Raw genomic sequence first — 23,407 nt, forward strand, 5'->3', positions numbered from 1 at the left:
ACATGAATCATCAGTATCCTAGGTTTGAATTCATGTTGTTTGAAATAGACTTTGTCACATGAGGAGAGACAGAAAATATTTACTTTACAGTTCTAGGAAATAAGTATGGTGCATGAGCATTACATGCCATTAGGGTTTTAACCGTTGCTCGCTGATCTATCTAAAATAACAGCGGTTCGAGATGAATACAAGGCACAAAGAGAAACATGCTGTATATCAGACACATATGGTTTATATATGCCCATTAGACACTGCTATGAAAATGTTACAGATCAATCAATAATCCACGACACTTTGGCACGCCGCACGCACGCACACACACACACACACACACACACACACACACCACACACACACACACACACACACACACACACACACACACAAACACACAAAACACACAAACACAGACAAACCACACACACACAGGTCAGGGGTTGACCATCATGATCCCTAGCCACCCCACCACCACTTACAGTAATGCAATCCATCTAAGGATATACAGCCCCATGCACACATTAAATAGGAATTAATTTAACTTAGATATCACTGGACCTATAGGGAAAGAGAGAGGAGGGGGAGAAGGGGAGGAAGAGGGAGGGGAAAGAGTAGGGAGGGAAGAGAAAGGGGTTTGGATAGGGGAGAGAATCGGGGAGGTTGAGAGAGATGTAGAGAGATAGATGTAGAGAGAGACGTAGAAAGATGGGAGAGAGAGAGGTGTAGAAAGAGACGTAGAGAGAGAAAGACGTAGAGAGAGATGTAGAGAGAGAGAGATGTAGAGAGGACAGAGAGAGAGAGACGTAGAGAGAGAAAGACGTAGAGAGAGATGTAGAGAGAGAGACAGAGAGAGAGACGTAGAGAGAGAGAGACGTAGAGAGAAAAGACGTAGAGACAGATGTAGAGTAAGACAGAGAGAGAGAGAGATGTAGAGAGAGAGACGTAGAGAAGAAAGAGAGAGAGAGACAGAGAGAGAGAGAGACGTAGAGAGAAAGACGTAGAGAGAGATGTAGAGAGAGACAGAGAGACGTAGAGAGAGATGTAGAGAGAGACACAGAGAGAGAGAGAGACAGAGCAACACTCAATCATGAGTCATCAAAGCCAAAGGAACTGAGTAACATTAAGAAATGCTATAGATGGAAGGAATGCAGTTTGGAAACCTACCAAAAAACAATTAGGAGGGGATGGTAGGGACGCCTGTGCGACTGAGCGTGTTTTCCGTTTGCTCCCGTGGTATTCTTAAAGTTTATGTGAATTCTGCAGCAGAACCGTATTTATTTTCAAATATTTAATTTGGTGATCCCTTTCCGTAAAAAACAAGACTACTTTGCTTCCGAATGTCAGCATGTCGACCAAACATAAGGCCAAAAGCATGACTTTGAGAAAACCCGGCCTACAAGACCCGCTCTCATCACCGCCTTGCGGCGGTGATGAGGGCCCGGGGACGCACACTTTACCCGGGGGCGCGGCTTGGCCTTGCGGCGCTGAAATGAACATTCTCGAGGCCATCAAACTACTACGCTCTGAGATAGTTGAAATGAAAACACAGGTGGTTGCTACGATTGAGGCCAGAATACAGGAGGTTTCTGATACTTTAAAAGCAGATTTAACCATCCTGCGGAACGAGACTGTGCCAGCAATCACATTACTCAAAACAACAACTCCGTCACCACACTACGATTGCAGCACTGGAGACCCTCCGCAACTAATGTCTCCGATTTAACTACATCCCTGGACGGCTGAAGTTAAACGCCTAGCTGCGGATTTGAAAAAGGTGAAGGAGAGCTGTGTGAGTTTAGAGGGATTCTCTCGCCGCAATAATCTGAGACTTGTACGGTCCAGATTCCGCGGAAATAAATCACGCCACGGATTTCGTTTCAGGGCTGCTGAAGGAGTTCTTGCCTTAGATGAAAAGCCCCTGATTGATCGAGCCCACCGGTCGCTGCGCCCAAAGCCCCGGGATGGGGAGAGGCCCCGTGACATAATTCTTCGAGTGCACTTTTTTCATGAGAAGATGGAGATCCTCCGGCGAGCCCGCAATACCTCTCTGAGCTTTCAAGGACAGAGCTTTCCCATCTACCAGGACTACTCCCCCACTGTTTCTAGGCAGCGCGCAGCTTTCGGACAGGCCAAACGAGTACTTCGGGACCATCCAAGTGTGAAGTATGGACTGTGATTCCCGGCCCGTTTATGGATATCTCATGAGGGTAAAGACTACACATTTGAATCTCCGGATGAGGCTAATGGCTCACATTCAACGTCACATCAAGAAGTCTTGAATATGCTCACAGTTCAGCAACTGTTGCTTGGGGCCTCACTTTAATTTTAAAAGTTTTGAGCGTCATTTATGCCCAGCAAACGTTCAACGTAGTTTTTTGGTATTGGTTGTAAGCTGTCTCAGCTTCAACTAGACTACTATTATAATTACTATTATTTTTGATTGTCTTACTACAATTTCCTTACTTTAAATTAGATTTTTGGCTGAGAGCCTTTATACATTTGATTTATTTTCTCTCTCAATGCCTGTTATAAGACTGGGAATATCATTATATACATCTACAAGTGGTGCTTTTGTCATTCCGTTTGCACAGGGGATTCGCCTTTTAAAATATATATTTTTAAATACATACAAATCTTTCTTTTTGCTGCTTGATCCACTAACAAAACACGACTTTAAAGAGCGGGACTGTGGGTTTAGGTTTAAGACCGCACTCTCACAGACATACTGTGTGAAGAGAACATGCTCTATTTAGGCTTGTACCTCGTTTGGGGAGGTATTGTCTGGGATGGGGGGGGGGGGGGTGGAGGGGCAGGTTGAATTGTTCAGTTCTAATGTTGTCATTCTGTCTTTTTCTTTTTTTTGGTACTTTTTCCAAACATTTACCACCGTACATTATTACTGGGGGTTTTGGGTGCTCATTGCTTTTCCATTCTATTCTCTAATGACAGGGTTGAATAACGGGAATGCCCAGAGGGGCCGAAATAATACGATCAAGTACATTTCTTGGAATACCAAAGGGGTTAACAACCCAGTGAAGCGTAAGAGGGTGTTGACACACTTAAAGGGTTTGAATGCCAAATATTGCATTTCTACAGGAGACTCACTTGAGGACTGGTGAGCATTTTAGGATGCGTAAGGACTGGGTTGGTCAAGTCTTCCACTCGAACTTTCATAGTAAATCAAGAGGTGCTGCTATTCTGGTTGATAAAGCTACTCCCTTTGTAGCTTCTGAGGTTATTGCTGATCCTAAGGGACGATACGTCATAGTAACCGGTGAAACTGTTTTCTACCCCTCTTGTTTTGGCTAGTGATTATGCTCCCAATTGGGATGACACAAGTTTCATTTCTTCCTTTCTGTCTGCTATTCCCAATTTAGATTCTCATTTGTTGATTTTAGGGGGGGATTTCAACTGGAAAATGTCCCCAAGTCCTCACAAACAAATACAGGCCATCTAAATGTGCCCTACTTATTCAATCCTTTCTTCAGAAATATGCTATGTTTGAGGCCTGGCGTTTCCTACATCCTACAGATAGACAGTATTCCTTTTATTCTCATGTTCATCAAACATACTCCCGGATTGATTACTTATTTTTGGACAAAAAACTTCTGCCTAACCTTCGGCAGTGTACTTACGGGAGTATTGTTATCTCTGACCATTCACCATTAGTGCTTGAACTAGAGTTTCCCCAGCGACCTCCTATGTGTTATCAATGGCGTCTCAAACCCCATTTTACTCTCAGATAAGGAGTTTGTCAATTTCATTTCTTCTGAAATCACCTTATTCCTAGAAACTAATTCAACACCAGGTATGTCCTGCTCTACCATATGGGAGTCTCTCAAAGCATACCTACGTGGCCAAATTATTTCTTATACAGCCAACCAAAACAGAGTCCGCTCCCAGCGACTTCAGGACCTGAGCGAGTCCATAGCCACATTGGATGAGAAGTATGCTACGGATCCTTCCTCTGATCTGCATAAAGAGCGCCAACTACTCCAATCTGAATTTGATGAGCTTTCTACCAGGCAAGCTGAACAGTTACTCTTGCGAGCTCGATACAAAGTCTATGAACAAGGCGACAAGGCCAGTAAACTCCTTGCGCATCAGATCCGTAAATCTGAGGCCTCACGTTTAATCCCACAAATAAGGACCCCGTCTGGTGCCACCACAGTTATACATAAAGAGATCAATGATCAATTTAAACAATTTTACTCTGCGCTATACACCTCTGAATCCACTCAAGACCCCTTGCTGATTGACTCCTTCTTTAATGGCTTGAATATGCCTTCAATTGATACAGACTCCCATGACTTTCTAGAAGCAGAATTTACGCTTGAGGAGATTGCAACAGCAGTGTCCGCAATGAAAAGTGGTAAATCGCTGGGTCCGGACGGTTTTCCAACCGAATTTTACAGGACGTTTTCTGGTCTGCTTTGCCCATTCTTGTCTCGACTATTTGCAGAGTGCCTCAATACTTCAAAGCTACCGCCTAGTCTTTATCAGGCTTCAATTTCATTACTACTAAAGAAAAACAAAGACCCCTGGAATGTGGATCCTATCGCCCAATCTCGCTTTTAAACTGTGATTACAAAATCCTAGCTAAGCTTTTAGCCATCCGTATGGAAGGCTTGCTGCACCAAGTAATACACTCTGACCAGACTGGCTTTGTGAGAAATAGGCATTTATTTTTCAATATTAGGCGCCTTATGAATATACTGTACTCCCCAGCGTCGGAGGACCCGGAGGTGGTGGTCTCACTTGATGCCGAAAAAGCGTTTGACCGCGTTGAGTGGGATTACCTAACAGCTGCCCTTTATAGATTTGGCTTTGGCCCCAAATTCATTGCTTGGATAAAGATTCTTTATTTTTCCCCCATGGCTTCGGTACGGACTAATAACTTGTCCTCTGACTATTTTCCCTTGCACCGCGGATCCAGACAGGGTTGCCCACTCTCCCCCTTGTTGTTTGCTTTGACTAATCGAACCTCTCGCCATTGCACTACGCTCTAATGATGCCATTCAAGGCATAATCAGGGCGGGCTGGGTGCATAAACTCTCGCTATATGCTGACGACCTCCTTTTGTTTATCTCCAACCCCGATACCTCATTGCCACGTGCCCGATCTGTTCTTAAAAAGTTTGGATCAATCTCAGGGTACAAGCTGAATCTAGGCAAGAGTGAGCTTTTTCCGGTAAACAAGGCTGCTTTAAAGTGCTCTTTTACAAGTTCTCAGTTTAGGATTGTCCGGGATCAATTCACTTACTTACAAGATTGAAATAATATTTTACTTTTTGGAATTCCCTACCTCTTTCTCTTATCAGAAGGATTAATGTCATTTAAATGAAACTGTTGCCCAAATTTTTATATTTATTTCAATGTTTACCCATTTTTATTCCAAAATCTTTTTTTATTTCACTGGATCAAACATTCATGCATTTTATTTGGGATGGCAAGGTACCACGGATTGGTAGAAAACATTTACAGAAGCCTAGGTCATTGGGGGGTTTAGCTCTACCAAATTTTCAGACATACTACTGGGCTGCAAATTTCAGAGCCGTTCTGTACTGGCTACAGACTGATCCTACTGGCCCTAGACCACTCTGGGTCCAGATGGAGTCTGAATCGTGTAAACCTGCAGCACTTTCCTCTGTGCTGTGCTCGTCTCTCCCAGTGTCCCTAGGTAAAAGGTGTGCCAACCCAATTGTAAAGCAGTCTCTTAAAATTTGGAATCAGTTCCGTTTAGCCTTTAACCTCCGAGGCTTTTCTCTATCAGGCCCAATCAATCAGAACATTCTATTTCCTCCATCTTTGAATGATGGGGCTTTTGGCATTTGGCACTCACTAGGCCTTTCCTCGCTAGCCCAATTATTCTTTGATGATACATTTGCCTCTTTTTCTCAGCTGCAGGAAAAGTTCAATCTCCCCCAATCCCACTTTTTCCACTATCTCCAGACTAGAAACTTTGTCAGGGCTAACACACCTGGATTTCCCAATAGGCCTGCGAATACAGCTATAGAGAGCATCTTGGAGCTGAACACGCTTCCTAGGGGCGCAATTTCAGATGTATATGCAATCATTCAAGACTTACAGAACCCTTCTTTGGTGCCTTTAAAGACTCGATGGGAAAAGGATTTGGGGGAGGAACTTGGGGAAGACGCCTGGGAATCTGTGCTGCACAGGGTGCACTCGTCCTCTTTTAGCACTAGACACAGCCTCATTCAATTCAAGGTGGTTCACCATATCCACTGGTCGGGGGCCAAACTTGGAAGAATATTCTCTGATTTTGATCCCACCTGTTTCAGATGTAAAGTGGAACCAGCCACACTGTTGCATATGTTTTGGGGCTGTCATAAACTGTCAGGTTTCTGGGAATTAATATTTAAATGTTTCTCTGATATATATGACACTGTTATAGATCCGTCTCCCCTTACAGCCCTTTTTGGAGTACTGCCCATGGGTACCCCCCTATCAAGAATCCAGTCGGACACTGTTGCTTATACAACTCTTTTAGCTAGACGGCTAATACTACAGAACTGGAAGATGGCAGCTCCCCCATCTTATAAATATTGGGTGAGGGATGTGTTGTGCTCTCTGAAACTAGAAAAAATTCAATTCAATTCACGTGGGAACCCCAAACTGTTTGAGGCTTGGGCTCCATTCCGGTCTTACTTTAAACAGTCCATCCTCTGATGGCATTCCAATTAATACTAAAATAAGTCTGTGACTTAAGGGTTGGAGGAGCTTCTCTCTGTGTTTTTGCTTGGGGGGGGCATTAAGGTCCATGTGCTTATTGATTGTGATCCGCAGATGCCTTGTTCATCTTGCCCGGGCAGAGACTGAAGTGTGAGCTTGTTTTTCCCAGTTATTTTTACATTTTGTTCACGCCTACATGAATAATAATTATATTTTTTATTTTAAAGCAACTTTTTTTTTGTCCAGTGGATGGTCGGTCTGTGGCCATGACTCTCTGTGAGTGGTTGCATTTCTCTACCCTTATCCCTTGACTGTTTACAGGAACAATGGTGAGGTGTTTGCTCTGTCCCTGTACTATAGATTGCCCTTTAACCTCTGTAGCCTTCTGCCTGGTGTGTTTAACTTGTCTAAAGTCTGGGATCTTTAAAGACATTTTTATATTTGTATTTTTATTTGTATTTTATTATATATTATATTATTTATATTGCTTTGTCTTGTCTGTATGTTCAAAACTTAAAAAACAGAGTTTAATTATTATTTTTTAATTTAAAAAAAATAGGCAACAACAAATGTAATCCCTTTTAGACAATTTCCTGGGTAAAACGTTCCACTGTAATAGTGAAGGTGTAAACTTGGCAGTAGAAAATCTTAACAGTATATTTGACCTCTCAGCTTCCCTATCAAATCTAAAAATCTCATATAGAAAACCGAAGAAAATTAACAACAATGACAAATGGTTTGATGAAGAATGCAAAAATCTAAGAAAGAAATTGAGAAACCTGTCCAACCAAAAACATAGAGACCCGGAAAACCTGAGTTTACGCCTTCACTATGGTGAATCACTAAAACAATACAGAAATACACTACGGAAAAAGAAGGAACAGCATGTCAGAAATCAGCTCAATGTAACTGAAGAATCCATAGACTCTAACCACTTCTGGGAAAATTGGAAAACACTAAACAAACAACAACACAAAGAATTATCTATCCAAAATGGAGATGTATGGGTAAACCACTTCTCCAATCTTTTTGGCTCTATAACAAAGAATAAAGAGCAAAAACATATACATGATGAAATACAGATCTTAGAATCAACTATTAAAGACTACCAGAACCCACTGGATTCTCCAATTACATTGAATGAGTTACAGGACAAAATAAAAACCCTCTAACGCAAAAAGGCCTGTGGTGTTGATGGTATCCTCAATGAAATGATCAAATATACAGACAAACAAATTCCAATTGGCTATACTAATACTCTTTAACATCATCCTTAGCTCTGGCATCTTCCCCAATATTTGGAACCAAGGACTGATCACCACAATCCACAAAAGTGGAGACAAATTTGACCCCAATAACTACCGTGGAATATGCGTCAACAGTAACCTTGGGAAAATCCTCTGCATTATCATTAACAGCAGAATTGTACATTTCCTCAATGAAAACAATGTACTGAGCAAATGTCAAATTGGCTTTTTACCAAATTACCGTACAACAGACCATGTACTCACCCTGCACACCCTAATTGACAACCAAACAAACCAAAACAAAGGCAAAGTCTTCTCATGCTTTGTTGATTTCAAAAAAGCCTTCGACTCAATTTGGCATGAGGGTCTGCTATACAAACTGATGGAAAGTGGTGTTGGGGGTAAAACATATGACAATATAAAATCCATGTACACAAACAACAAGTGTGCGGTTAAAATTGGCAAAAAACACACACATTTCTTCACACAGGGTCGTGGGGTGAGACAGGAATGCAGCTTAAACCCCACCCTCTTCAACATTTTTTTTATATATATTTTTTTTTATTTTTTTATTATTATTATTATGTTTTCTTCTTGGGCCTCTATAACTATATCTATTGTTTTTATTTTTGTTGTTGTTGTGTGATTTGGATTAATCCCCTCTACCACACGGAACCCCACTAATCTACTGACGGAACGCAAGAGGTGGCTAACAACAGACCTCCATCCTATGCTAGCTTGCTACCGATGCCCTGGCTAGCTGTCTAAATCACCAACCAACCTCTCCACTCACCGGACCCTTTTGATCACTCGACTAAGCATGCCTCTCCTTAATGTCAATATGTCTTGTCCATTTCTGTTCTGGTTAGTGTTTATTGGCTTATTTCACTGTAGAGCCTCTAGTCCTGCTCACTATACCTTATCCAACCTATTAGTTCCACCACCCACACATGCAATGACATCTCCTGGTTTCAACGATGTTTCTAGAGACAATATCTCCCTCTTCATCACTCAATACCTAGGTTTACCTCCACTGTATTCACATCCTACCATACATTTGTCTGTACATTATACCTTGATGCTATTTTATCGCCCCCAGAAACCTCCTTTTACTCTATGTTCCAGACGTTCTAGACGACCAATTCTCATAGCTTTTAGCCGTACCCTTATTCTACTCCTCCTATGTTCCTCTGGCGATGTAGAGGTGAATCCAGGCCCTGCAGTGCCTAGCTCCACTCCTATTCCCCAGGCGCTCTCTTTTGATGACTTCTGTAACCGTAATAGCCTTGGTTTCATGCATGTTAACATTAGAAGCCTCCTCCCTAAGTTTGTTCTATTCACTGCTTTAGCACACTCTGCCAACCCGGATGTTCTAGCTGTGTCTGAATCCTGGCTTAGGAAGACCACCAAAAACTCAGACATTTTAATTCCAAACTACAACATTTTCAGACAAGATAGAACTGCCAAAGGGGGCGGTGTTGCAATCTACTGCAAAGATAGCCTGCAGAGTTCTGTCCTACTATCCAGGTCTGTACCCAAACAATTTGAACTTCTACTTTTAAAAATCCACCTCTCTAAAAACAAGTCTCTCACCGTTGCCGCCTGCTATAGACCACCCTCTGCCCCCAGCTGTGCTCTGGACACCATATGTGAACTGATTGCCCCCCATCTATCTTCAGAGTTCGTGCTGCTAGGCGACCTAAACTGGAACATGCTTAACACCCCAGCCATCCTACAATCTAAACTTGATGCCCTCAATCTCACACAAATTATCAATGAACCTACCAGGTACCTCCCCAAAACCTTAAACACGGGCACCCTCATAGATATCATCCTAACCAACTTCCCCTCTAAATACACCTCTGCTGTCTTCAACCAAGATCTCAGCGATCACTGCCTCATTGCCTGCATCCGTAATGGGTCAGCGGTCAAACGACCGCCACTCATCACTGTAAAACGCTCCCTGAAACACTTCTGCGAGCAGGCCTTTCTAATCGACCTGGCCGGGGTATCCTGGAAGGATATTGATCTCATCCCGTCAGTAGAGGATGCCTGGATATTTTTTTAAAATGCCTTCCTAACCATCCTAAATAAACATGCCCCATTCAAGAAATTTAGAACCAGGAACAGATATAGCCCTTGGTTCTCCCCAGACCTGACTGCCCTTAACCAACACAAAAACATCCTATGGCGTTCTGCATTAGCATCGAACAGCCCCCGTGATATGCAGCTGTTCAGGGAAGCTAGAAACCATTATACACAGGCAGTTAGAAAAGCCAAGGCTAGCTTTTTCAAGCAGAAATTTGCTTCCTGCAACACTAACTCAAAAAAGTTCTGGGACACTGTAAAGTCCATGGAGAATAAGAACACCTCCTCCCAGCTGCCCACTGCACTGAAGATAGGAAACACTGTCACCACTGATAAATCCACCATAATTGAGAATTTCAATAAGCATTTTTCTACGGCTGGCCATGCTTTCCACCTGGCTACTCCTACCCCGGACAACAGCACTGCACCCCCAACAGCAACTCGCCCAAGCCTTCCCCATTTCTCCTTCTCCCAAATCCATTCAGCTGATGTTCTGAAAGAGCTGCAAAATCTGGACCCCTACAAATCAGCCGGGCTAGACAATCTGGACCCTTTCTTTCTAAAATTATCTGCCGAAATTGTTGCCACCCCTATTACTAGCCTGTTCAACCTCTCTTTCGTGTCGTCTGAGATTCCCAAAGATTGGAAAGCAGCTGCGGTCATCCCCCTCTTCAAAGGGGGGGACACTCTTGACCCAAACTGCTACAGACCTATATCTATCCTACCGTGCCTTTCTAAGGTCTTCGAAAGCCAAGTCAACAAACAGATTACCGACCATTTCGAATCTCACCATACCTTCTCTGCTATGCAATCTGGTTTCAGAGCTGGTCATGGGTGCACCTCAGCCACGCTCAAGGTCCTAAACGATATCTTAACCGCCATCGATAAGAAACATTACTGTGCAGCCGTATTCATTGATCTGGCCAAGGCTTTCGACTCTGTCAATCACCATATCCTCATCGGCAGACTCGACAGCCTTGGTTTCTCAAATGATTGCCTCGCCTGGTTCACCAACTACTTCTCTGATAGAGTTCAGTGTGTCAAATCGGAGGGTCTGCTGTCCGGACCTCTGGCAGTCTCTATGGGGGTGCCACAGGGTTCAATTCTTGGACCGACTCTCTTCTCTGTATACATCAATGAGGTCGCTCTTGCTGCTGGTGAGTCCCTGATCCACCTCTACGCAGACGACACCATTCTGTATACTTCCGGCCCTTCTCTGGACACTGTGTTAACAACCCTCCAGGCAAGCTTCAATGCCATACAACTCTCCTTCCGTGGCCTCCAATTGCTCTTGAATGCAAGTAAAACTAAATGCATGCTCTTCAACCGATCGCTGCCTGCACCTACCCGCCTGTCCAACATCACTACTCTGGACGGCTCTGACTTAGAATACGTGGACAACTACAAATACTTAGGTGTCTGGTTAGATTGTAAACTCTCCTTCCAGACCCATATCAAACATCTCCAATCCAAAGTTAAATCTAGAATTGGCTTCCTATTTCGCAACAAAGCATCCTTCACTCATGCTGCCAAACATACCCTTGTAAAACTGACCATCCTACCAATCCTCGACTTTGGCGATGTCATTTACAAAATAGCCTCCAATACCCTACTCAACAAATTGGATGCAGTCTATCACAGTGCAATCCGTTTTATCACCAAAGCCCCATATACTACCCACCATTGCGACCTGTACGCTCTCGTTGGCTGGCCCTCGCTTCATACTCGTCGCCAAACCCACTGGCTCCATGTCATCTACAAGACCCTGCTAGGTAAAGTCCCCCCTTATCTCAGCTCGCTGGTCACCATAGCATCTCCCACCTGTAGCACACGCTCCAGCAGGTATATCTCTCTAGTCACCCCCAAAACCAATTCTTTCTTTGGCCGCCTCTCCTTCCAGTTCTCTGCTGCCAATGACTGGAACGAACTACAAAAATCTCTGAAACTGGAAACACTTATCTCCCTCACTAGCTTTAAGCACCAACTGTCAGAGCAGCTCACAGATTACTGCACCTGTACATAGCCCATCTATAATTTAGCCCAAACAACTACCTCTTTCCCAACTGTATTTAATTTTAATTTATTTATTTATTTAGCTCCTTTGCACCCCATTATTTTTTTATTTCTACTTTGCACATTCTTCCATTGCAAAACCACTATTCCAGTATTTTACTTGCTATATTGTATTTACTTTGCCATCTTGGCCTTTTTTGCCTTTACCTCCCTTCTCACCTCATTTGCTCACATTGTATATAGACTTGTTTATACTGCATTATTGACTGTATGTTTGTTTTTACTCCATGTGTAACTCTGTGTCGTTTTATCTGTCGAACTGCTTTGCTTTATCTTGGCCAGGTCGCAATTGTAAATGAGAACTTGTTCTCAACTTGCCTACCTGGTTAAATAAAGGTAAAATAAAATAAAAATAAATATATATTAACGAATTGGCGCGGGCACTAGAAAAGTCTGCAGCACCCGGCCTCACCCTACTAGAATCCGAAGTCAAATGTCAGCTGTTTGCTGATGATCTGGTGCTTCTGTCACCAACCAAGGAGGGCCTACAGCAGCACCTAGATCTTATGCACAGATTCTGTCAGACCTGGGCCCTGACAGTAAATCTCAGTGAGACCAAAATAATGGTGTTCCAAAAAAGGTCCAGTCACCAGGACCACAAATACAAATTCCATCTAGACACTGTTGCCCTAGAGCACACAAAAAAACTATACATACCTTGGCCTAAACATCAGCGCCACAGGTAACTTCCACAAAGCTGTGAACGATCTGAGAGATAAGGCAAGAAGGGCATTCTATGCCATCAAAAGGAACATAAATTTCAACATACCAATTAGGATTTGGCTAAAAATAATTGAATCAGTCATAGAGCCCATTGCCCTTTATGGTTGTGATGTCTGGGGTCCGCTCACCAACCAAGACTTCACAAAATGAGACAGACACCAAATTGAGACTGCACGCAGAATTCTGCAAAAATATCCTCAGTGTACAACGTAGAACACCAAATAATGCATGCAGAGCAGAATTAGGCCGATACCCACTAATTATCAATATCCAGAAAAGAGACGTTAAATTCTATAACCACCTAAAAGGAAGTGATTCCCAAAACTTCCATAACAAAGCCATCACCTACAGAGAGATGAACCTGGAGAAGAGCCCCCTAAGCAAGCTGGTCCTGGGGCTCTGTTCACTAACACACCCTACAGAGCCCCAGGACAACAGCACAATTAGACCCAACCAAATCATGAGAAAACAAAAAGATAATTACTTGACACATTGGAAAGAATTAACAAAAAAACAGAGCAAACTAGAATGCTATTTGGCCCTACACAAGAGAGTACACAGCGGCAGAATACCTGACCACTGTGACTGACCCAAAATTAAGGAAAGCTTTGACTATGTACAGACTCAGTGAGCATAGCCTTGCTATTGAGAAAGGCCGCCATAGGCAGACATGGCTCTCAAGAGAAGACAGGCTATGTGCTCACTGCCCACAAAATGAGGTGGAAACTGAGCTGCACTTCCTAACCTCCTGCCCAATGTATGACCATATTGGAGAGATATATTTCCCTCAGATTACACAGATCCACAAAGAATTTGAAAACAAATCCAATTTTGATGAACTCCCATATCTACTGGGTGAAATTCCACAGTGAGCCATCACAGCAGCAAGATTTGTGACCTGTTGCCACGAGAAAAGGGCAACCAGTGAAGAACAAACACCATTGTAAATACAACCCATATTTATGCTTATTTATCTTATCTTGTGTCCTTTAACCATTTGTACATTGTTAAAACACTGTATATATAATATGACATTTGTAATGTCTTTATTGTTTTGAAACTTATGTATGTGTAATGTTTACTGTTAATTTTTATTGTTTATTTCACTTTATATATTCACTTTATATATTATCTACCTCACTTGCTTTGGCAATGTTAACACATGTTTCCCATGCCAATAAAGCCCTTGAATTTAATTGAATTTAGAGAGACAGAGACGTAGAGAGAGAGACAGAGAGATGTAGAGAGAGAGAGACAGACAGACAGACAGAGACAGACAGAGAGAGACAGAGAGAGAGAGACAGAGAGAGAGAGACGTAGAGAGCGAGACGTAGAGAGAGAGTCAGAGAGAGGCGTAGAGAGAGAGACAGACAGAGAGGCGTAGAGAAAGAGACGTAGAGAGAGACGTAGAGAGAGACCGAGAGAGAGACGTAGAGGGGGGACGTAGAGAGAGAGACACGTAAGAGAGAGACGTAGAGAGAGAGAGAGAGACAGGCAGACAGAGACAGACAGAGAGACGTAGAGAGCAAGACAGAGAGAGAGAGACGTAGAGAGAGACGTAGAGAGAGACGTAAAGAGAGAGACACGTAGAGAGAGACAGAGAGAGACGTAGAGCGAGATGTAGAGAGAGAGACACGTAGAGAGAGACAGAGAGAGAGACAGACAGAGAGGCGTAGAGAGAGAGAGAGACAGAGACAGACAGACAGAGAGGCGTAGAGAAAGAGACAGAGAGAGAGAGAGACAGACAGAGAGACGTAGAGAAAGAGACAGAGAGAGAGACGTAGAGAGAGACGTAGAGAGAGACGTAAAGAGAGAGACACGTAGAGAGAGACAGAGAGAGACGTAGAGCGAGACGTAGAGAGAGAGACACGTAGAGAGAGACAGAGAGAGAGAAGTAGAGAGAGAGACGTAGAGAAAGAGACAGACAGAGAGGCGTAGAGAGAGAGACAGAGAGTGAGACAGACAGAGAGAGACAGAGAGAGGCGTAGAGAGAGAAACAGAGAGAGAGACAGACAGAGAGAGACAGACAGACAGAGAGGCGTAGAGAAAGAGACAGAGAGACATAGAGAGAGACGTAGAGAGAGACAGAGAGAGATGTAGAGAGAGAGACAGAGAGACACGTAGAGAGAGACCGAGAGAGAGACGTAGAGAGAGACAGAGAGAGAGACACATAGAGAGAGACAGAGAGAGAGACGAAGAGAGAGACACGTAGAGAGAGACAGAGAGAAAGACAGACAGAGAGACGTAGAGAGAGAGACAGAGACGTAGAGAAAGAGACAGAGAGAGAGACGTAGAGAGAGACGTAGAGAGAGAGAGAGACAGACAGAGAGGCGTAGAGAGAGAGACAGACAGAGAGACGTAGAGAGAGAGACAGAGAGACGTAGAGAAAGAGACAGAGAGAGAGACGTAGAGAGAGAGACATGTAGAGAGAGACAGAGAGAGAGACGTAGAGAGAGAGACAGAGACGTAGAGAAAGAGACAGAGAGAGACGTAGAGAGAGACGTAGAGAGAGAGAGAGACAGACAGAGAGGCGTAGAGAGAGAGACAGAGAGAGACGTAGAGAGAGAGAGAGAGACGTAGAGAGAGAGACAGAGAGAGAGACGTAGAGAGAGGCGTAGAGAGAGACAGAGAGAGATGTAGAGAGAGAGACAGAGAGAGACACGTAGAGAGACCGAGAGAGAGACGTAGAGAGAGAGACAGAGAGAGACATAGAGAGAGACAGAGACGTAGAGAGAGAAACAGAGACGTAGAGAGAGAGACACGTAGAGAGAGACAGAGAGAGAGACGTAGAGAGAGACAGAGAGAGAGGCAGAGAGAGAGAGACAGAGAGAGAGGCGTAGAGAGAGACAGAGACGTAGGGAAAGAGACAGAGAGAGAGACGTAGAGAGAGAGACAGAGAGAGACAGAGAGAGAGACAGACAGAGAGGCGTAGAGAGAGAGACAGAGACGTAGAGAAAGAGACAGAGAGAGAGATGTAGAGAAAGAGACAGAGAGAGAGACGAAGAGAGAGACGTAGAGAGAGAGACATGTAGAGAGAGAGACAGAGACGTAGAGAGAGACATAGAGAGAGAGACGTAGAGAGAGAGACAGACAGAGACAGACAGAGAGGCGTAGAGAGAGAGACAGAGACGTAGGGAAAGAGACAGAGAGAGAGAGACGTAGAGAAAGAGACAGAGAGAGAGAGACGTAGAGAGAGAGAGACACGTAGAGAGAGACAGAGAGAGAGACAGACAGAGAGGCGTAGAGAGAGAGAGAGACAGAGACAGACAGACAGAGAGGCGTAGAGAAAGAGACAGAGAGAGAGAGAGACAGACAGAGAGACGTAGAGAAAGAGACCGAGAGAGAGACGTAGAGAGAGACGTAGAGAGAGACGTAAAGAGAGAGACACGTAGAGAGAGACAGAGAGAGACGTAGAGCGAGACGTAGAGAGAGAGACACGTAGAAAGAGAGAGAGAGAGAAGTAGAGAGAGAGACGTAGAGAAAGAGACAGACAGAGAGGCGTAGAGAGAGAGACAGAGAGTGAGACAGACAGAGAGAGACAGAGAGAGGCGTAGAGAGAGAAACAGAGAGAGAGACAGACAGAGAGAGACAGACAGACAGAGAGGCGTAGAGAAAGAGACAGAGAGACATAGAGAGAGACGTAGAGAGAGACAGAGAGAGATGTAGAGAGAGAGACAGAGAGACACGTAGAGAGAGACCGAGAGAGAGACGTAGAGAGAGACAGAGAGAGAGACACATAGAGAGAGACAGAGAGAGAGACGAAGAGAGAGACACGTAGAGAGAGACAGAGAGAAAGACAGACAGAGAGACGTAGAGAGAGAGACAGAGACGTAGAGAAAGAGACAGAGAGAGAGACGTAGAGAGAGACGTAGAGAGAGAGAGAGACAGACAGAGAGGCGTAGAGAGAGAGACAGACAGAGAGACGTAGAGAGAGAGACAGAGAGACGTAGAGAAAGAGACAGAGAGAGAGACGTAGAGAGAGAGACATGTAGAGAGAGACAGAGAGAGAGACATAGAGAGAGAGACAGAGACGTAGAGAAAGAGACAGAGAGAGAGACGTAGAGAGAGACGTAGAGAGAGAGAGAGACAGACAGAGAGGCGTAGAGAGAGAGACAGAGAGAGACGTAGAGAGAGAGAGAGAGACGTAGAGAGAGAGACAGAGAGAGAGACGTAGAGAGAGGCGTAGAGAGAGACAGAGAGAGATGTAGAGAGAGAGACAGAGAGAGACACGTAGAGAGACCGAGAGAGAGACGTAGAGAGAGAGACAGAGAGAGACATAGAGAGAGACAGAGAGAGAGACGTAGAGAGAGAGACAGAGACGTAGAGAGAGAGACACGTAGAGAGAGACAGAGAGAGAGACGTAGAGAGAGACAGAGAGAGAGACGTAGAGAGAGAGACAGAGAGACAGAGAGAGAGGCGTAGAGAGAGACAGAGACGTAGGGAAAGAGACAGAGAGAGAGACGTAGAGAGAGAGACAGAGAGAGACAGAGAGAGAGACAGACAGAGAGGCGTAGAGAGAGAGACAGAGACGTAGGGAAAGAGACAGAGAGAGAGAGACGTAGAGAAAGAGACAGAGAGAGAGAGACGTAGAGAGAGAGAGACACGTAGAGAGAGACAGAGACGTAGAGAAAGAGACAGAGAGAGAGAGACGTAGAGAGAGACACGTAGAGAGAGACAGAGACGTAGAGAGAGACAGAGACGTAGAGAGAGAGACAGAGAGACAGAGACGTAGAGAGAGACAGAGACGTAGAGAGAGAGACAGAGAGACAGAGAGACAGAGACGTGGAGAGAGAGACAGAGACAGAGAGAGAGAGACAGAGACGTTTTTTTTTTTTTTTTAACCTTTATTTGACCAGGCAAGTCAGTTAAGAACAAATTCTTATTTTCAATGACGGCCTAGGAACAGTGGGTTAACTGCCTGTTCAGGGGCAGAACGACAGATTTGTAAATTGTTAGCTCGGGGGTTTGAACTTGCAACCTTCCGGTTACTAGTCCAACTCTCTAACCACTAGGCTACCCTGCCGCCCCTGCTGCCCCGACAGAGAGAGACAGACAGAGAGAGAGACAGAGAGAGACAGACAGAGACAGACAGAGGCGTAGAGAGAGAGACAGAGAGAGACAGACAGAGGCGTAGAGAGAGAGACAGAGAGAGACAGACAGAGGCGTAGAGAGAGAGACAGAGAGAGACAGACAGAGGCGTAGAGAGAGAGACAGAGAGAGACAGACGGAGGCGTAGAGAGAGAGACAGAGAGAGACAGACAGAGGCGTAGAGAGAGAGACAGAGAGAGACAGAGAGAGACAGACGGAGGCGTAGAGAGAGAGACAGAGAGAGACAGACGGAGGCGTAGAGAGAGAGACAGAGAGAGACAGACAGAGGCGTAGAGAGAGAGACAGAGAGAGACAGACAGAGGCGTAGAGAGAGAGACAGAGAGAGAAACAGATAGAAAGATGGACGGTTAGAGAGTCAGGGAAATAGAGAGATAAAATAATGATGTAGAGAGAGATAAAGAAAGAGGAAAGGAGGGAGAGACAGAAGGAGAAAGAGAGAGGGAGAAAGAGTGAGACTACTGTGATACCATACTGCTAACTTGGCACAACTCCTCATCTTCTATTACCTCTGAAAACACAGAAAGGCAAAAAAAAACCTGATAACATTTCACAGCTTAAGCAAAAATAAACAAGCTTAATGAATTAACGTGAGTTGGATTCCCCAGACAGCCCTCTCTCTCCCCAACTCCCCGGCCCTGGTCCGCTTTCTAAATCTTACAATTGCTTCCAATTTACCTAGTCTGCTGTTGGCAGTTTGTAAAATGAAACGCTAACATGAAAGCATCCGTCTCAGATTTTTGAAGCGCAAGTACTCTTTTTCTCTCTCTCTCCTTTCTCTCTCTCCGTCTACTTATCTATATCCCTCTCGATTTCTCTCTCCCCCTCTCACTCCCCCTCTCACTCCCTCTTTCATGAGTAAAAGGCTGCCGTGTTCATGTTCTGTATTTCCCGACAGAGAGAGAGAGTGATGGCTGATTTTCAGCAGTGAGGAATAGTGAGTGGTTAAAAAGAGCTTTCTTCCTACAGCTCTACATAAATCACAACATGAGTCAATATTTAATAATGCTTGGCTTGGTCTGGGCCTCTTGATCAGCCTTGTCAGGGAGAATAACTCTCTCTCTCGCCATCACACTGTGTCTGTGTGTGTGTGTGTGTGTGTGTGTGTGTGTCTGTCTGTTGATCGGGCCTGTCATATGTAATAGGTCCCTCCTGGCTGGCTGTGACATAAGGGCCAGTTTTACTACCATACTAACATGTAAAAGATCATTACGCTGCCACTCTGCCCTTAGTCTGGACATAGAGGAGGAGAGGATGGGAAGGGAGAGGTGATGGATACACGGAGAGGGTTACTGTGGCTGACAGGAAATGAAAGGTCCTGAATATTAAGACATGCACATCTACCCAATCTTCTACATCACATACACACACGCATGCACACACACGCACACATACACACACACGCACGCACACACACACGCACGCACACACACGCACACATACACACACGCACACACACGCATGCACACACACACACATACACACACGCACACACACACACACGCACGCACACACACACATGCACACACACACGCACACACACACACCTCGACACGCAGATAAAGGCAGTGTATATCAAAGGGGTAGATAAAGCAATATTCCATCTCTCTCTTTCCTCCCTGGCTCTCATCCCTCCTCCTAATCTGTGTGTTCCTGTGTGAAGGAGACATCAAAGCAGTGCTGTAACACACAGGTCTCTCTGCTCGCTGAGAGAGAGGTCACTACCATCTCTACACACTGATTACTACCCCCGACTATCTACTGTCCTCCTCTAGCTCTCCTCGTGTGCCTTCTCCCCTCTCTGTCTCACTCTCCACTCTCCTCTCTGGCTCTGTCCCCTAAAATGGTTTCCACTCCCCTCCGTATTTATTTGTACAGTGAAGGTACAACTTTTAATTTGTCTCTATACTCAAGCATTTTGGATTTGAGATCAAATGTTTCATATGAGGCGACAGTACAGAATTTCACCTTTTATTTGAGGGTGCTTTCATACATAGCTGTTTAACCATTTAGAAATGAAAGATTGTTATGGATTGAGTTGTAATTTGTTGTCAACAATTGCACAAAATACTCTGTAATGTCAAAGTGGAAGATTGAAAAAAAAAAATAAAGAAAAATAATAATAATCATAACTAAAATATAATATTTTCCCTTTGTTTAGGCAATCCTAAATTCATTCAGGTGTAACATTGGGCTTAACATGTTACATGGACTGTGTGAAATAGGGTTGGCATGATTTTTGAATGACTAACCCTTCCTCTGTACCCCATACATACAACAGCTGTAAGGTCGGTCTGAGAGGTAGGCAGCATAGCAGTTAGACTTTTGGGACAGTAACCGAAAAGTTGCTCGTTTGAATCCCAGAGCCGGCAAGGTGGAAAAATCTGCTGTTCTAACCTTGATCAAGGCAGTTAACCCCCACAACAACTGCACCGTGGGCGTCTCATAAGGCAGCCCCCCACATCTCTCATTCAGAGGGTTGGGTTTAAAGTGCGGAAGACATATTTTGGTTGAATGAATTCAGTTGTGCAACTGGCTACATATCCCCTTTCCCTCAGTCAAGTATTGAATTTCAAGCACAGATTCAAAGACCAGTGATTGGTAGATGGGTAACAATAACAAATCAGACATTGAATATCTCTTTAAGCATGGTCAAGTTAATACTGATGCTGTGGATGATGTATTAAACCACCCAGACACATCAAAGATACAGTCATCCTTCTGAACTGAGCTGCAGGACAGGAATTAAACTGCTCAGGAGCGTTACCATGAGGCCAGTAGTGACTTTAAAACATGCTACTGAGTTCAATGGCTGTGATGGGAGAACATTGTAGTGACTACACAATAATGACAGTGAAAAGAAAAATACAAATATATTGGAAAACGTGCATCTTGTATGCAACAAGGCACTAAAGTTATACTGCAACAAAAAACATGGAGAAGGAATACACTTTTTGAACTAAATTCAAATTCCTATGAAATCCAAGGGGTCTGAATACTTAAGTATTCGGAAAAATTCACTTATAGTGTAAAGTAGTTAAAAGTTTAGTATTTGATCCCATATTTCTAGCACACAATAACTACATCAAGTTTGTGACTCTACAAACGTTTTGGAGGCATTAGAAATTAATGGTAAATATTGTATTGTGTCATTTCACTTGTATTGTAAAAAATAATAGAATATGTACATGTACATATACATTCCTGTGGACGCTACTATGATTACGGATATCATACATGAATCGTGAATGAGAAGGTTACAGAGAAACACTGATAATATGTAAAGGAATATTCTCAAATAAAACATTCTGGACTGTCGCCTCATATGAAACATTTGATCTCAAATCTAAAATGCTGGAGTATAGAGACAAATTAAACGTTTTAGCTTCACTGTCCAAATAAATACGTAGTGGAGTGTATATCTGCTTCATTGAGTGTGTGTGTGAGAGAGGGTGTGTGTGGGAGAGAGTGTGTGTGTGCTTGCGCGCGTGTGTGTCTATGATGATTACTCTGTGAGTCCGGGCCAGAAGCTGACCAAGTGAAGTGGCACTTAACCCCTGTCTAGAACTTTCATCAAATAAGCACATTTTACACCCCGAATACCGCTGACAATACACACCACGCAAATTACAAACAGGCCAAATAGCCCATTCTGTCTTAATTTCATTGTCGTTATTAAGTCGCTTTTTGAGAGGCAATCTTTATTGCTGTCATGCTTAGTAGGCTGTTGTTGAGTGGGTATTATATCTTTATACCAATTCATTATAGAAATCACTTTAAAGCAAATATTTACCAAGTGTGCAAACTGTCTTTGTTACCTAGTTTTGTGTAGAGTACTGTGTGTGAGTAACCTCTATCTGTGTAGAGTACGTGTGTGTGTGTGTGTGTGTGTGTGTGTTACCTGTGTGTGTGTACAGTAGTGTATAGGTGATGTTCCCACTAGGTGTGGCTGGCTGGCTCCACTTGGCCCTGAGAGAGGTAGGTCCTTCACTATCAACCTCCAGCACCACAGGACCTACTGGGGCCATCTCCAACGTACGCCTCTCCACCTGGACACACACACACACACACACACACACACACACACACACACACACACACAAACACGCACAAACACGCACACACATAAACACACACACACACAAACACGCAAGGAAAGACACATTATTATCATCATCATCATCAGTGCTTTTACAGACAGTTCAAAAATCGCAGACATCTGCCCCTCTACCACCCACTCTACCTCCACTGCCCCTCTACCTTCCCTGCCCCTCTACCTCCCCTGCCCCTCTACCTTCCCTGCCCCTCTACCACCCCCTCTACCTTCCCCTGCCCCTCTACCTCCCCTGCCCCTCTACCTTCCCTGCCCCTCTACCACCCCCTCTACCTTCCCCTGCCCCTCTACCTCCCCTGCCCCTCTACCTTCCCTGCCCCTCTACCACCCCCTCTACCTTCCCCTGCCCCTCTACCTCCCCTGCCCCTCTACCTCCCCCTCTACCTCCCATGCCCCTCTACCTCCCCGTCCCCCCCTCTACCTCCCCGTCCCCCCCCTCTACCTCCCCCCCTCTACCTCCCCGTCCCTCCGCCCAACCTCCCCTGCCCCTCTACCTCCTCCTCTACCTCCCTGGCCCCTCTACCTCCCTTCCCCCTCTACCTCTCCTGCCCCTCTACCTCCCCTGCCCCTCTCCCTCCTCCTCTACCTCCCCTGCCCCTCTACCTTCCCGGCCCCTCTACCTCCCCTGCCCCTCTACCTTCCCTGCCCCTCTACCACCCCCTCTACCTTCCCCTGCCCCTCTACCTCCACTGCCCCTCTACCTCCCCTGCCCCTCTACCTCCACTGCCCCTGCTATCTTCCTTTACCCTCTAGCCCCCTCCCCTCTGTGCCTCATCCTACCCTCCAGGCTTCAGCCCGTGCAGTGCCCTGTTGGCAGTGCTGCGTTTAGCCATATTGGCCCAGCCCATCCCAGGCCCTCACTCCCTGAGTGGCATTTCTCCCAAATGTCATCGTCACCAGACGGCCATTTATTGAACCCTAGAATCAATCACCTTTATAATGCCTGCCAGCTGCCGTACACAACTAAAGGCTTAGCGCACAGACACTACGTGCAAGTGTGTGTGTGTGACAGTGAATGTGTTCGATTATATCCATGTGTATGTGTGTGTGTGTGTGTGTGTGTGTGTGTGTGTGTGTGTGTGTGTGTGTATGTGACTCACCAGTGGTCCCAGGGCACAGCCCTGTGCGGTGCAGGCCTGTACTCTAAAGCTGTGTAGACTCCAGGGAGACAGGTGGTCAACAGAGAACCATAGGGAGGTAGAGTTCTGGACCAGCACACCGTTCATCCACACTCCATAGCTGCTGATCACTCCTAGAGGAGAGGAAATAACACACACACAGACACAGACACAGACACACACAGACACAGACACATACAGACACACACACAGACACAGACACAGACAGACACACACGCAGACACACAC

At 44.8% G+C, this 23,407-nt stretch overlaps 1 protein-coding gene across 1 annotated transcript in view; it reads right to left on the reverse strand.

Moving 5' to 3' along the window:
* The window catches only part of LOC109894627 (usherin-like), a 378,093-nt gene that overhangs the window by 150,083 nt on the left and 204,603 nt on the right, over positions 1-23,407 (reverse strand). The window contains 2 exon segments of the mRNA XM_031828079.1: positions 21,831-21,975; positions 23,141-23,292. Of these exon segments, the coding sequence (XP_031683939.1) occupies positions 21,831-21,975; positions 23,141-23,292 (297 nt within the window).

This window comes from Oncorhynchus kisutch, linkage group LG7, assembly GCF_002021735.2.
Source record: "Oncorhynchus kisutch isolate 150728-3 linkage group LG7, Okis_V2, whole genome shotgun sequence".
Classification (NCBI taxonomy): Eukaryota; Metazoa; Chordata; class Actinopteri; order Salmoniformes; family Salmonidae; genus Oncorhynchus; species Oncorhynchus kisutch.